This window comes from Strix aluco, chromosome 3, assembly GCF_031877795.1.
Source record: "Strix aluco isolate bStrAlu1 chromosome 3, bStrAlu1.hap1, whole genome shotgun sequence".
Taxonomy (NCBI): Eukaryota; Metazoa; Chordata; class Aves; order Strigiformes; family Strigidae; genus Strix; species Strix aluco.
The window spans coordinates 112,924,264-112,940,873 of record NC_133933.1 but is presented as its reverse complement, the minus strand read 5'-3'; the positions used below and the strand labels follow the sequence as shown (position 1 = coordinate 112,940,873).

At 35.6% G+C, this 16,610-nt stretch overlaps 1 protein-coding gene across 4 annotated transcripts in view; it reads right to left on the bottom strand.

Annotated features, from left to right (window-relative positions):
* The window catches only part of TRAPPC12 (trafficking protein particle complex subunit 12), a 55,274-nt gene that overhangs the window by 35,363 nt on the left and 3,301 nt on the right, over positions 1-16,610 (bottom strand). For all 4 annotated transcript variants that reach the window (XR_012622677.1, XR_012622676.1, XM_074819990.1 and 1 more), the window contains exons 3-5: positions 12,617-12,733; positions 3,948-4,061; positions 2,966-3,104 (exon numbers count right to left, since the gene is read on the bottom strand). Coding sequence is in view for 2 of the 4 variants with exons in the window: in XM_074819990.1 (XP_074676091.1) it covers positions 2,966-3,104; positions 3,948-4,061; positions 12,617-12,733 (370 nt within the window). In the remaining 2 variants the exon portion in view is untranslated. The remainder of the gene's footprint in view (positions 1-2,965; positions 3,105-3,947; positions 4,062-12,616; positions 12,734-16,610) is intronic.

The window sequence follows — 16,610 nt, the reverse complement described above, 5'->3', positions numbered from 1 at the left end:
AACAAAAAAAAAACAAAAAAAAAACCACCCACCAAAACATAAAATTGGACTTTTTGTCTTCTCTCTGCAGATGAATTTAGAGGAAATAAATCTATAACCGAATAACTTTAAGATTTTTCTAGAAAATGAGAATGGTTTGGTCTCTGCCCCTTATCAAACAGGAACGATCAAAGAGTGACTGAACTAATTCACTGGGTGATGCAAGGATTCCAGCAGATTCCACACCCCAGATCAGCTACAGGCAGTGCAGATGACCAAAGAAAGAGATGGTAGAAATCAGGAAAGGAAGATTTCAGAAAGATTAGATCTTACAGCCATGATGAAGACAACAGCATGGCTGCAAATGCCATGGAAAAACTCAGGATGACACAGAGATTAGTAATGTTGCCGAAAGGGAAAGAGCCTTGGGAGAACTTCAGAGGAAAATTAAGAGGACTGTGTTGGCCATGTTAATTAATGGAAAAACATCTTCCACTCCTCATACATTTACTTGGAATTTAAATTCTTTGAGGTATATTTCTCCAAGGTTAATGGATGAGGGACTATCCTCACTGCTGTAAGAAGCTCAGGTGTATAAACTTTCCTTACTTCAAGCACTGAAGACACAGAAGACTTTCTAACTTACTACCTTTCTTATAATGAATATTTTGAATACAAAGAAATTATGCAAAATATTATATGTATTACAATTAATGTGTATTTATATCTATACCCTCATTTCTTAAATTGATTTTTAAGTGCTTACTCCATTTATATACCATGAATCAAAATTAAAATGTTGAAACAAAACTCTTCCTTTTATGCTTGTTACACCACAAAATGGTATGTAAAATTACCAAACAGCAGTGGATTGTGGATTCATAGTAATACATATCAACCAAAATATATGAATGACTTATATCTATTTTATTATTTAAATTAGCTGGTTAATGATGCATGTATACTAAATTTCTTTATCCATAATCCAGCACTGCGTAGTTTAATGCTAGCCAGAAGACAACTGCTTGTTCTCTCCTACATCCCTGCAAACAACTGCTTGTTCTCTCCTACATCCCTGCAAACAGCATCTCTCTCTCCTCAGAACTATGTAAGGAAGGTTTGATAGCTGTTCCCACATCTTAATCACATTGTATTTATAGGAGATATCTACAACCAGCAGGTCAGATCCATCCAACCTTGATCTTATTTTCCTTACAGATGATGGTCCCAGTTGGTATGTTCAACCGTTAAAAATGAACTGAGGCATATAATAATGAAATAGAATATTCTCCTTATGCTCACCTTTTTACCATAGATACCCTCATAACTTCTATGAAATAGCTGTAGCGGTTGAGTAGTTGCTGCAAAGACAGTTTGGATCCAAGGTTCAGTCACAGGACAGGTGTGTGCAACAGCTGGCCAGGCTGTCCAGAACTGTTGCTACCTGTGTGCTCTGTGGCATGAGGAATGAAATGCTTCAAATATTGACGTGACCTGCAAGGATTCTTTTCTTAGGCAAAATAACTTATTTTTAATACTGAAAAAGATGTGGAAACATACATATGGCCTGGGGAAGACTACTTCTGTGCACCACTGCATTATGTGCAAAGCTGCCAAAATATAACCAGATCCAAAGAGCTGTCCAACCTCATGGCCAAAACCTCTTTCACTCTTAAGAGTAATACAGTTCCTTCTCAGTGGATTGAATATATTCAAGGCAAATCAGGAAGTTTTGGCCTGTGATGGCCTGAAAGATGATGAGTAAGGTCAGAGGGACTTGTTCTAGGCAGTCCATACTGGCCTTGCTGGGCTACAACTGATCCTTTGCATCACTAAACAGATGAAACAATCTTCTGCAAAAGATCCTGAACTTTCTTGACACCAACTTCCCTTCCTCAGCAACCTCAAATTCTCAGTATCTTTCTAGGTTACCCCATCGAGACCACCAGCATCTTATGTAAAATGGACTATATTTTTTTCAGATAGTGGAACTGCCTATTACAACTGTTACTTACAAGCATTTTATTATACATTGTGGTTCAAATACGAAAGCCAAAGAACAGTGAGACCACTCACAGTGTACTTGCATCAGAGTGTTATTTATTTCTAAATAACAGATTTAGAAAAAATAAAATTTCACAATAGCTTGAATAGGAGTGATATTGCTCTTAAAAACAGCAATTTGTCAACTCCAGACTCTTGGAGAACTAGAATACCCTGGATAGTGGAACTATTTGGTTAACCTGTGGGCTATTGGGAGCTGTGTGAAGTAGCGCATTTATAACTCGATAAACCACTTACAAAGAATTGAGGCTGGAGGTGGCTTTTTGCCCCTTCAACAATGGGATACATAGTAAATTATTAATTTTTATATAGATTCAATTACTAGGCAAATAATATTACATTTAAGCATTTTTTTATTAAGGAAAACTATCAAATTAGCTCTAATTTTTTTTTTTTTTAAAGATCCTAGAAACCAGGAAGCCTAACAAAATAACACCTGCATTAGGATGTATGCTCAGACATGTGTGTGTTAAAAAGAGTATATTGACAGTATCTAGATGAACTTAAAGCTTATAGGTTCTGTTTCCACAAACTCTCTCATCACCTTTTGCAGCCTGTTTCTGGCTAAAATAAACTATTAAGGTTTGTGGGTTTTTTACTTTCAATATCCTAGAACTAAACTACTTTATTGTATTTACTTGTTAGAAACAATCCTCTTTCAAATCAACGCTGTATCAGTATCATGAAATACACTGCCTATGTATATTTTGATGGAATAGTTTTACCCCTTATGATTACTCCTTATTGCTACCTCCAAAACACAAACAATACTTTAACACAGTAGTTAATCATATTATGCTGGGGGAAAAAAAAATAAAAATAAGCCAAAGCTCAACAATGCTTTAGAATTAAAAAAACCTGAATCCATTATTTTATAATGACTGGTAAAAATATAAAGCATTTTATAAATCAAGTATCTTACCTTTCCGTCCAGGGTATACATGAGGGTAATATTCATAATAAAGATCAGGCTGGTCTAAATTTCCAAATGGTTCAAATTCCATTTCTGCATTTTGGAATAGATTCAATTTTACCAGCAGTGCTAGTCTCACAAACCACAGCTGAAAATTAATACGTATAAAAGAAGGAAGAGACAAGGTCTGTTATTAGCTTCAATCACAAGCCACATCCAAATACAATTTCAACTTTCTAAGTTTTTCTGATAAAGAATTTCTATGTTACCTACTGATAAGAATCAGGATTTATATTTACATGCTGTTTTGCAGAATACTTTTCGTAAGATCATTAAAATAAACCACAGAGGACTGATGTTTTAACTGTTTGTAAAGGTACTAGGATTTTGAAGATGAAGTTTAAAAACTAGCCTACTGCAAAATTAGAACATCTCTCTTGAAATTGAGCTAACATGTAAGAATTATCAATCTGATTTTTAATTGTTTTTCAAATTTTATGCAATTCTTAAAATCTGTTATGATTTTTGTGAGATCATGAGCTTTATAGTTACTAGAGCCAGAAGCATGTGTTGTCATCTGGTCACATTTTGTTAAGTCAACCATTTGTTATGTTTCATGAACCTTTATTAATTTGGGTTCTTATTTTCTTACCATCATGAAACATACTTCTAACATTCGAAATCTACTACAAAGTTCAAAACCTAGATAGTGTGCATGAACTTTAGCACAGTGAGTCTTCCAAGATAGCAAAACACACTCCTTTTTACTAGTGTGATTACCTTTAAAAACATACAATCAAGATATAATTTTACTTTAAACAAAAAAAATGTTTTAAAGGAAGACCTACTCATAATCAAACATAAAAAGTGACTTGCTACAATGCTTTCATAAGCTCAGTTTTTTGGTAACAATTAGCAAAAGTTGTTTGATCATGTTAAAAAAAATCCCAGTGAATACTGTTGGAAAACAAGGGTGTATCTTTAAACGTACCTGTAAAGAATCTGTTGTGTGGTTAGTAGGTAGCCCACTTTTTTTATAGCCTTGACCATGTGCAGTTAGGAGCCGCCCACACAAGTCAACTGCTGCCCTCCAGTTTTTACTGCTCTGGGAAGAAGAAAAGAGTAAGTAGCAAAATCATAAAGTCCCTAAAATGTACAACTGCTTATTTTGCCTGAAGCAGCTACATGTACCCATCAGTAATAATGACAAGGTCAGGAGAGCTGGCCAGTGAGAAGCAGAATGTCATTTGTCAAAGCTGCACATCTAATTAGGCAAGAAGTGAAATCAAGCATTAACACCATCAGATCACTAAAACAAAATAATATACAACACCATATGGGATTCTAAACTTAAAGCTATATCATGTTTGCTAATATACTTGAATATAATAGTCACAATTTTGTTTTATCCTCAAAAGGAGAAGAAAAATGCCAGCCATATTTCAGTAATTACGCCCAAGTTACTCTGTTACAAAATACTTAACGCCTATTCCTACATCACTGACTTCAGTATTTCAGATTATAACCCCTAGTGCTGTTCATTTAATGAAAATAGACTTTCCTAACATTGCCCAGGACACAGAATTCCTATCAATAAAGAACAAAGGACAAGAAACAATACAATGCATAAAATGATAAATTCAGAACAGTAACAATTGTTTCACACATAAAATACAAACACCTGAATTTCCACTACATGTCTAACTTAAAAATATTCTTAACTATATTTTTTTATTAATAAACCAAATCATTCCTAGTTAGACAAGTCAAACCATCTTATCACACTGTCATCCTATTAATGTTTCTGCCTTGTATATGCTAATGAAGCCATGTAAATAGCTAACACCACCAAAAATTTAAAACACAGACTAACGCTTCACAGGTTTTAAGCTATCATACTTTTCTCTCATATAGAAGTTTTTCCAGAGACATGTATCCAGCAGGTTATTATAAAACATACGCATCTTGTTCCTGAAAGTAATTTTTTTCAAATAGTTTCTTAAATACATACAAAAAAATAATAAATGTAATAGAAAACTGTCATGTTGTCTGATGAAATGTAAAGAAATAGAATGTATCTATATTGGTGGTGGCAAAGTTCAGGTACTGACCTTGAATTGGTATTATATTACATTCTCTCCAATGGTTAGAGTTTAGAAAACATGTCAATGCAGCAGTTACACAGAAAAGCTAGTAGTAACAGCTGAAGAGTTTTCATACACTCTGGCCCCCATTTTGCAGCCTTACAGTTCAAAGGCCCACTACAGACATCACCATGCACTGACCACCTCATCTCTCTCTGCCCTGCATTGTCAAATCCCAGATAAAAATTTGAGTTCCACTGAAAATGACAAAGTTGGCTGACAGCAAGACTACAGAGCAGCATAGAAGCTTCTGTGACATCTATGCTTTTACGGAAGAGTGGGAATTGATAATGCATTTATAATATCCTTCAACATTTATCTGTATCAACTTAGAAAAGCAGAAAGACACACTGACATGGATTACCTGAAATGCATTCCTCTTCTGAGACACAAATTAATTTATGATCCTTAGAACAGAAGTGGACACAGACTCTGAAGCCACTCAACTTTTCTTCCCAAATGAGAGTTAGGATCCAAAAATAATAATGGAACATTTATGACAAACTTAGGTGCTACAATTTTAAAAATTCTATTTCAGGCGTGGACAAAACCCACTTTTTCTCTACAGAACAAGACAGCCAGGAGAAGCAAGTCTGACAACCACCGTAAAAAGTCTTTTCTGGAAAATGAAACATGATATTTATGATTTTAAAATTAGAGCTGCCTGCTGGTCATGGAGCTTAATTCTCTGTGGAAGCTTAATAGAAGGCTGCTGGCAGTATAACTTAATTTGAAATTAGCAGGACACATTATTATCTCTGGCAAATTGTACAAGACTTACAGTTGCCAGAGTTGCCAGCCCACCAGAAATCTTTATCCAGTTATTCCAAACACCCCTCAAAACCTTGCAGTTCAGTCACTTTCACATTTCCTGTTGTCTACAGCCACACGGTCCTAACAACCCGGGTCCCTTGTTCCTGAAAGTACTAGGGATGAATTTTGTTTGTAAGTCGTAAGTAGAGGCTCAAAGCAAATATGGCTACTACAGCTTCAGATATACCATTAAAAATACTGATGAATAATCTCAAAGAATAAAATAATTATTCTATGATGATCAGGATATGGTTGTCCAGCAGCAATTGTATGAAATAATTATTTTCTCCTACAGAAATACCGTCAACCAAATATTATTGCAAAATAGTTCACTAACGCAGGACCAGCCTGGCAGAAGAGAACTTCACACATGATATTAGCAAATCTTTATTTCCACAAAAAGTATGGAGCTGTTGTTCTTTTAATGAAAGACATGAGCCTGTATGGTTTCTGTGCTTTTTACACGCTACTAGTCCAGATGATTAACTTGTGAAGGGATTTTTTTTGGTCCATATAACATAACCAAAAATTAAGAAAAAACAAAGTATTTCAGTACTGACTGTTGTACACACACCAAAGCCAGGACAAGGAGATTAGCCATCCAACAGACAAAGCAACTGCATTATTTCTTGCAGAACTTCTCTGGTTTTTGCAATATCAGAACAGGTCCTGGGGGAGATTTACATACAGATGGGGAACTGCATAGTAAAACCGGTTTCAAATAAAAAGGATTTATATTTTTCCTTAAGAAAGACAGAACAGCCCAATAATTTTTTGTCTTTCACTGAACGTCTTAAGATGTCTGAGATTTGAATACAATGACTCTAGGTTTAAATCAAAAAAGTAAAGAGTAATGACAGGATTTTGTCAGGCTATTACCCTGTAGAGGTAAGAACTAAAAGTTTTATGTAGCTTGAGGTGATAGACTTGTGTGTTAGAGCGCCCCTCCATGCCCACTCTTCCCCCCCTTCAATGAGAGCTTACCTGGCACACAAATCTGACATGCCTTTTTTGTAACAAATACAGTATATTATCTTACTGCTTCTTTTGATCGCACTTCCAACCTAATCAAATACTGTATCTGCAGCTTTAAGAGATAAAAACTACAGTGTAAGGTGATCAACACTCAACTCCTCATTTTACTGACTTGCATTCCACCGTTTTCAAAATAAGAACCCAGATAAGGCTATGATGATCCCCTATTATTAAAGCAATAAAAGGAAACAGCCTAAAAACCATCTGAAATGGAGTCAACAATACGAGTTATAAATTCTGATAAATCCACATCTAAAGATCTGGTAATGCTTCTAGTCCATTTGGTCAAAGTTAAAAGTAACAGATACTCTCTACATCCCAATGCCTTCAATAAGCCTATTTTCTATAAAGCGGGATGAAGGAATGGGATGTAGGGTAGAAAAGAATTCCAGTGACTAACACTAGAATGTTAATAGTTCAAAGACAAGAATAGCACTGAAGATGTTATATTTTTTAGATTCAGAAATGAAGAAAACTTCCAATTGACTAAAACATCCCAATACAAGCCAAAATTGCAGTCTGTATGAAAAAACATTTTTTACATTTCTTCCTTTTCTAATAAAGTGTCATAATAACTTTAATTATCAGTTTTCACTATATCTGAAAGACTGCATTTTCGTTCTGTTATGAAGATATTCAGATTTGGACTGAAAGGAATACTACTGAATAGCTGCATACCACTGTCTCACATATACAACTGTTCCTTGGAAGTCTCCCCATGCAGGTCAATTTTGCTTGATTTTTTAAATTACCGTTGAACAAAGATCTTAGACATATGATTGCAGAAGTGTTTGTATTTCTCCTTTGTATACAATACTGTACACTGTCTTCCTGAATGAAAGCAGTGAAGCTTAGATGATGAAACAAATAGGACTAATACCCAGGTGGAATTCTTCTGTCAAGCAGAGACATGCAGACTGGACATCTACAGAAAACGTGTTCAGTAGAGAGGGAACTCACCTGATACATGAAGACAATTTATAACATTATTCAGTCTCTCGGGAAAACAATTCTGACTCAGAGGTAAGTCACTGAAATTTTTTCCAATAAACTGATGCTTTTTAGTGTAGAAATGCAACCTCTCCCACAAGCGTCCAGTTACTGTTTGTGCTACTTGTGTCTCACATCTTCTCTCAAATCAGCTACAAAAACGTTGGAAATTGTTCACTGATTTAGAAATAAAGGAACACACCCCTCGGTATTTTTAAGGATAATTTCTAACTTATTAAAGTGAATATGTATGCTATACCACTGTATCCAAGTTTTTTATATTTGAAAATATATGTAAGGGCACAACATTAATTACGTGCAAAAGTAACAGTATATGATTTTTTTTAAAATAGACTCAAAGGGAGTCATTAACTCTACATGTAACACCATTAAAGTGATTAAAATGTCCTCCTCCACTAGCTATGACATTCTTCTCCCCTGTAAATTACATTGGTAGAGCACTTCCACATCAGTTAAGAAAATGTAGTTAGTAACCCTTTCCTGGTCTAGTAGCTTGAAGAAATGATTGCATACTTAGAGCAAACATTGCGTATTCATAGTGGCAAGACACTGTAGTCTTCTTTTAGGTATGACAACTATCAAAGACATAATTTTCCTGTGGCTGCCAACAACTTACAACTCAAAATACCAGAAAGGTCTCTAACAAGAAATACTGTGCTCTTTGTTCAAAGGAGAGTAAACAATTAATCTAAAATGTGGAACAGGAGCTAACATAATTGCAGCTTGAACCTTGTATGCATAATTTTTATTTCCTGCTGTAAAACAAAGCAACTCCGTGAAGATAAGCTCTTGCTTACATTTATTTGCTTTAGAGGTAAATAAATATTCCTATACCAGATTAATAAATTTTTTCAGAAACTGAAAACTCTGATTTTCTGTTTTCAGTTGAAAAATATAAACACTTATCCTCTACAGATGTGTAACTACTTACAAGTTATCACCTCAATGATAAACACATTTATAGAATTACTTTGCTAGACCACTCCAGCACTCCTATATCTCTTAAAAGCCTCAAAGTTCTATAACTAGCAACCACACAACCTCTGCACCATTACCCTACCAGTAAAGCATTTCCAATCCACTGTTACCCTTTCCATAGCAGAAACTGAAAACGTGAAAGTACAGTTGTTCAATAAACCATTTATTCATCTTTGGGTTACTGGTACAAATCTCACTCAAATCAACGAGAGACCAACTTCATGCTGAGCAAACAATTTTGTTAGCTGAGTTTAATGAGTTCAGTTCCTGGTGAACAACTATTAGTCTTAGAAATGATGCTGCTGTTGGTGGTCTCCTCAGAAAAGGTGCACCTTTAGAAGTTCAGCTTACTACATTCTTGATAACATTTGTTTTCTGACAACTAATAGTACTTGAGGAAACTTCTGCAGACTGTTTGCACTATGATCCCCCCAAAAGGACTTCAGTCTCCAACATTCTTTGCTGTGAGCACTAACTTCATCTTACCCACAGAACTATTTTTTAACTTGTACAAGTAAATGGTTTTTACTGGAACTTCTGTAAGGAAGGTGAGAAGTTACTACTTAAGGGTGTACACTGGAAGCAATCCAATTTAACATATTATTTTGTGATGCTGGTGAACAGAGCTGGTATCTGCATTTGTAGATGTAATCGTATTGTCAATATATGTAAGGACCACAGCATTAAAAAGGGATCAGATGATTTACAGTATCAGAGTAATAGAACAGGTAAAACACAATCACTAGCTTGGAAAGCCATGTAACTTACAATATAACATGCTGAGTTCTGGACAGTTATAATAAAAAGATGTTAGCTTCAATACGAAGAGATTCTGAGAAGAGATCCGAGGATGATTATGAAGACATCCATGATGAGATGACTAGAGAAGAGTTATTTTTGCCTTTAGAAAGAAAATCTGAGAAGTGGAAATGTCACTGCTGTCTACCCATACAAAGTAGCAGGGGAGAGGAAGCAAATATTGAGAAGAGAAAATGACTTAAAAAGCAACACGAGATCAAAACACTTAAATTGTTGTAAACAACTTTATCTTTGATTAGAAAAAAAGATTTTGAGAGAGGATTGATTAGAATTCCTTTGATTAACCACCAAAGGAATGAAGTTCTGGAATAGCCTTTGAAAGTAGTAGCAATGCATCTGTATTTGTTAAAACAGTCAAATAAGCTAACAGAAGCAATTGTATGGTAGAATAGAGGTGCTCCAGAGTTGCAGCTGAAGACCTGTGGTATGATGATTTGGGATACTGATGAGCCATTTAGCATGCTCTTCCCATCTGTACAGGATTAAAACAGTAACCAGATACAAATGAAGCATTTTCCTCTGGAGCTGACAGGCTTTGAATACTGCTTCTGTATTTTTTTCTTTTGCTTTTTTCTCATAACAAGAGAGTTCACCCAAGATCATCTAAGAATTTTAACCTAATAAATTTCTTCATAACAGGACTTAACATTCACTTTTGGTTTCAGCTGCCACTGGTGTCTTCCTACAACACGTGATAGTTCTTGAACCTTTTAGATGGGATTCCAGATTTACGCATCTAAATTTAGATGTGATCAGTAACTGTACTGATTAGATCTGTTTTGACCTAAGAGTTCAGACATCAGCTCACATGTAAACACCTAAATAATAGGTATCAGTCTGAAGCCGAAGTCTATCCTAATTCTATGCATTTCTCTTCTGTCCATCGCTACAAGCAACTGAATTGGGTGACTGAAACAATCTCATTAATTCTCATGTTCCTGTATAGTTCATATTGATAACAAACAGCTAAGGAAAAAAAAAAAAATCTTAACTTTATGGAAATTGTACAGCAATATTCCCAACTTTCACCAGTTTTTATCCAGATGTTAATGAAAATATTCCCTGTAAGTGGTCTTTGCATGAAAAAATATATTCACTGAATTGATCTGGTCAGGAATCCACTCATAAAGAAAGTAAAATTGGTGGCTGGTAACAGAGCACTTATATGTCATTCTGGACTACTGTCTATGTAAAAAGCACACATCTTTTTAATTAATAATCTAGCATGGGATTTTAATGTTTCTAAGTCTGAAATACCTTTTACCCTTAATACTGTTGCCAATCAGAAAACAAATTTCAACATTAAGAATTTCAAGAAAAATAGCAATGTTTGCAAGGAAAAAAAAAACAACCTATTTTTTAATAATAATAAATAATAATAATAAAACTACTTTACATAAAAAGAAACAGATCTGCAAACAAATCTGAGAAATAGTTATGTTGCATACTCAAGAACAACTAACAGATAATGATTGGAAGCCTTGAAAGCTGAAGAACATCCCAACTTCTGGCTGAATGGCTGCAATTTTATCAAAAAAACCCTTCTAATAAGACAAGTTTTAAAAAAAATCTGCTATAGGTAGCAAAAAGTGTGATAGCTACAGATTGCCTCCTATCTTCTCTGCCTTGATCCTAAAAGCCTTAACACTGGAGCTTAAGAGCACACTCAAAGCTAAAACATTATCAGTGGCAGCACTGTATTTAAGGTACAAGATGGTCTGCAACACAGAAGAACATTTAGCATGGACACAGCTACCAGGCCAAATAGAAAAACATTCCCCATACGCCAAAACTTCTCTTCTGCAAGAGGGAAAGGAAGTGCAGAAAAAGGCTTTTCCTACTTAGACACTGATGGGGACAAGACTTCTTAGTAAGACCTTTTTTTTCCCCTCCAAACTCCCAAGTTAAGCAAAACATTGAGACAAATAAAAAAAGCCTGTCTCCAGGATGGAGATTACAATCTGTTTTTTCAGGTTTAGTTTCCAAAATTACCTCTGAATTCCTTTAACAATGCTTGTGGAGACCACCTAGAGTTTTCCTAGCATGACAAAGTTTCTTCCGGAGCTTTACGTGTAATGTAACAAAATTAAATTAAAAGATGTTAAATACTAAATACAGACTGTCCTAATGCTTATAATTCCTCACTGCTTTTCCTCAGTAATTTTTAATCCATTTTTTCATAAATAAAATAAGCCTAAAATATTTTTACATTTCAACAGATTAAGTAAGGCTCAGTCATGTAACAGTAATGAGTTTCATACAGGAACACAATGGTTTAAAGAACAAGGCAAGGTTCACAAAGCAGCTAGATGCAACTATTTCCAGGTCCAAAATGTTTGCATCAAGGAAAGGATTTTAACTTAGAGAAAATTAAGCTTTCATTGGAAGTAATTTAGTTTAGTTTTCCTGCACTGAAATAAAAAATTAAAGCAGTGGAAATTATCACATCAGCTTTGCTTACCATTTACAACAACTGGTATGTCTTACCTTCTGTAAAACACTAAGGTGAAAACATAAATAATACATACACAGTTAAGCAAAAGCACGATTAAAATGTTTTGCAACCATTTACATTACATAAAAATTAACAGCTGATAAAATTCACAGTAACTTAAAGTTACCTTTTTTCTAACTTTTGCATATTGAAAGTTAACTAGGTCATTTAAAACCGAATATTTAAACCCCAGCGTCATTCCCATGAAAAACTACTGTACTTTGGCTAGTACATTTGCAGGATCATGAATAGACGGATATGTAGAATTGTTTTTTTTTTAATTTCTCCTCACAGTCAGTAGCTCCCAATTATCTTGAGGGAAGCATGGTATTTAAAATATATCGAAGTACAAAGATCATTACTTACAATTAGCTGTTTCAAGCCTACAAATGACTGTTCTACAGAGTTGGCGTTTAAAACTTGTCTCTTCACTGCAGCTTGCTCCCCCAAGAAACGAAGCATTAAGTCTTTTACTGCATCTCCCTTGGTGTTCATGGAACAGAAAAAGAAGAAACATAACAAGATACTTTTCAACATTATTTTAGGAAAATAAAATGTTGAATTAAAGCTGAGCAACATACTTTCTTCCCCTTGAGAAATACTTATTTTCCAATACTCTTTGTGTGAAATTAATACAAATGCATATATATTTACAGCACTTTAATGAAAACTTCCAGATTTACTCTACATTATTTGCTATATTCTTTTTTCCAATGTTTAGGTTTCAGTTAGCATAGAAACATTCAGGCTTATTTGCTTCTCCTATATTATTCTTCAAAGAACTTACAAAATGCTCCTCAAAAATCTTACAAAACATAGCAAGTTTTACAGGTTTTCATAATGACTATTACTGTTGAAAGGTGCAATCTACTGATCAAAGCTAAATGTGCACATAATCAGCTAGCCTTAAGTACCCACAGAAAATTAACTTTGAGAGATCATAAAACCAGGAAAACAGCAACCCTGCAACAAGTATTCTTAATTTCAAAGAATTAACTGCAGGAATCAGTCAGAGAAATTGGGTTATCTGAGATGAGTGACTTGAAGACTTGAGACTACTTGAGAAGTAGACATTTGAAAGAGTTTTCTGAAGTTAGACAAGATTAATTCTACATTTTACAACATGGAGCAGCTAAGAAGAAGAATGTCCAAATCCAGGTTCTATTTCCAGCTTTGCTAGCAATAAACAGAATAACTGTACATGGCACCCTCTGTGCCTCAATTTCCCCTTCTAATCTTTGTTCAGCTATCAATTTCTGTGCCTTCCCATTTGTTGGCTGACATCCCTGTGGTTCTGCGTACTAGAGATTTTCAACAGGCAGTCAAGAACTTCAAGCTTAATATCAAGCACCTACTGAAAAACTGTAGACCATGCATTGCCAGATGTTGAAAACTGTGCTACTACTGCCTGCGCACTCTTCAGGTACCATGTCTGCCAACACAGTGCAGGACAGGGCGCCGGGGGGAGTGTCCTAGTCTTGCCTGGACTGTATCCATTACTGTATACAAGAGAATCCCCTATGGTGTCAGAAGTCACCACATGCCAAAAGCAGGTAACAGAAATTATTTCTGTAAGATTTTTGCCAATCTTATGTTTTTACTCTAGAAATGCAAACATCTGAAAATAAGGAAAATTATCAGCAATATACAACAAAATACTTATCTTTTGTTTTTAAACAGAAAGTAATTTATAATCCACATTCAGCCAGAGTAAAGATCTGATTCACCATCCTGTCAGTGAACAGCAGATGTTCGTGGAAACAGTGTAAGAAACAGGATACGCTCATATTGGTCTTTCCCAATTTAAAGCAACCAGAACTTTATGGTCCACCTGTGCTCATTTTCAGTCTGTTTTTCTGAACAAAAAGTACATCCGAGGGCAGTGAAGTCTACAACTTAAAAACAGTTACATGGGCTGCAGAACAGTAACTCCTTTTGTTATGCTTATTATTCAACAGCTCCTTTGCTATAAAAACCAGCAAATCATAATCCTCTACTTACCTTGATTCTTTTTGAATTTTAGATCATTATTGCTCTTGTAAACCAAAAGGTTCTCTTCCTTTTAGATACCACTCACAAGAGACAACCTCTGCACTCCTTACTATCCCTCCTCTCCCTGCAATTTGTTTTAATTCCGTTATATCTTTTCAGATTTATGGTAACTAGAACAAGCGTTTAATATTTAAGATGGTAAAGCAGAAAGTGATTATGCAAAAATGTAAGCATACAAAGGAATATTTACAAATATCCTCCTAAAGGATCATGAAAACATTCACTCGAAGAACTGAGGTAGCAAGCTCTTAGCACAGAGAGCAGGAAGAAAGCCACAGAGCCTTCTGCCTAAAAACAGGTGAGCTGCATAAAATACAGTAAAGCTTAGCTATGGGAAAGATGAATGATATTAAATGTTTGCACTTTGCCCACAGACAGTGATGGGAAATACATTTGTGTTTTCTGTCTAGTTTCTTGAGGAATGAGACTGCAACTATTGTTTCACTACATGGAAAAGTTTTACCTGTAAATGCTGTCACTTACCCTATGAATAAACAAGATTTCCACCTTTCAGATAGAAGAGTCTGAAGATTAAGAAGAGACAGAGTGTGCAAAATGACATAAATACTAAAGAATCTTTAATCCCCCCCAGAGTACTTTGGAGAAGGAAACATTACAAATGAATGTAATGAAACAAAGGGCATAATGAGAGCAGACAGTAACGGATGAAGAAAGGCATAATGGAAAGAACACAAAAAGCAGCACTCCAACTTGTTCCCACACTTGGAGAGCACAGGTACAGATAATCTGTACCATATGCAATCCAAGATAGTTTAAAAAAATGTTTCTTGAATGATCAGCAAAAAGTATCACACAGCTAAAATCAAGAACATTTTATATTTTTCTTGGTGAGCTTTTAAAACAACACACTTGTAATAAGAACTGTGTTCAGGTTTGGTCCCTGCTATACAAGTAAGTTGTGGACAGGCTGGAGAGGGTCCAAAGGAGGGCCACAAAGATGACCAAAGCACAGGGAAGCCTGCTGTGTGAAGAAAGGCTGAGAGAATTGGGTTTGTTCAGCCTTGAGAAGAGAAGACTTAGGGGAGACCTTATCACCATGTTCCAGTATTTAAAGGGTGGCTACAAAGAAGATGGAGACTGCCTTTTTACAAGGAGCCACATGGAAAAGATAAAGGGTAATGGTTACAAGTTACTCCTGGGGAGGTTCTGACTGGACACAAGAGAAAAAATGTTTCCCAATGAGAACAATCAAGCATTGGAATAATCTCCCCAGGGAAGTGGTGGATGTCCCAATATTGGACACTTTTAGGATTCAGCTGGACAGAGTGCTGGGCCATCTTGTCTAGACTGAGCTTTTGCCAAGAAAGGTTAGACCAGATGATCCTTGAGGTCCCTTCTAGCCTGGTATTCTATGACTCTAGGATACACTTTCTGAGTGAGCAGAGGAAAAAAAACAGTACTGAACTTTTCAATACGTCATACAAAATTTCAGTCCTTCGCTGAAGAACTTACAGTTCACTGTAAATGCTTTTTCAAACAAACTTCTCTGTGAAGTGCACACAGCCTGGTTTAACATCTCACATTAACATTTAGCATTAGCAAGCTATTCATACCAAAGCTTTAATGACCATTGTTGGAAGCTGATTTAAAGTTGAAAACATGCCTCCCACAATGTTTCAGTTGACATTTCAAGTACTCTACAATTATAATTTCAGGTAAATATACAATTTGCAGTACTAGAAGTGTATGGAACAATGATACCAAAGTAGGGGATGTCAGGTCAGTCAAGGCATGCACTCAGGCCACTGAAAAGCAGTAACTGGAAGTGAGGAAACTTGTATAAACATAAAGCACTTCAAAACTTGTCCCTGCTGACATGCCTGTGAGACTGCTTATAAATTATAATCGATGCAGAAAGCAGCAGGAATACCCTTTAATTCCACTGATGATTTTACATCAGGTCTTACTGTGGAAATACATCACAATGGACACTGCTGTAACGTCTCCTTTTCAATTATGTACTAAATGGTAGATCTGCATATATGCATGTGCCCAGATTCATGGAATCATCAGCACAAACAAGCCTTTAATCCTTGACTGGACTGAGGAAGGTGAGAGAGAACTATTTGTAAAAAAAGAGGCCTGCAATAAGGAGGCCCTTACCCTTGGGACCAGCAGAAGGGATCATTCCTTCTGTCCATCCCATTAGCTGTCAGAAGAGAAATACTACACACTCTTGAATTACATGTCAAGGTCTAAGAGATTTTTTGGGGAAGGTGGGAAGGACCCTTCCATTCTTTTGGGGAGGAGTGGAGAATAGGAGCTTCCTATTACAGTGCTTTCTTTC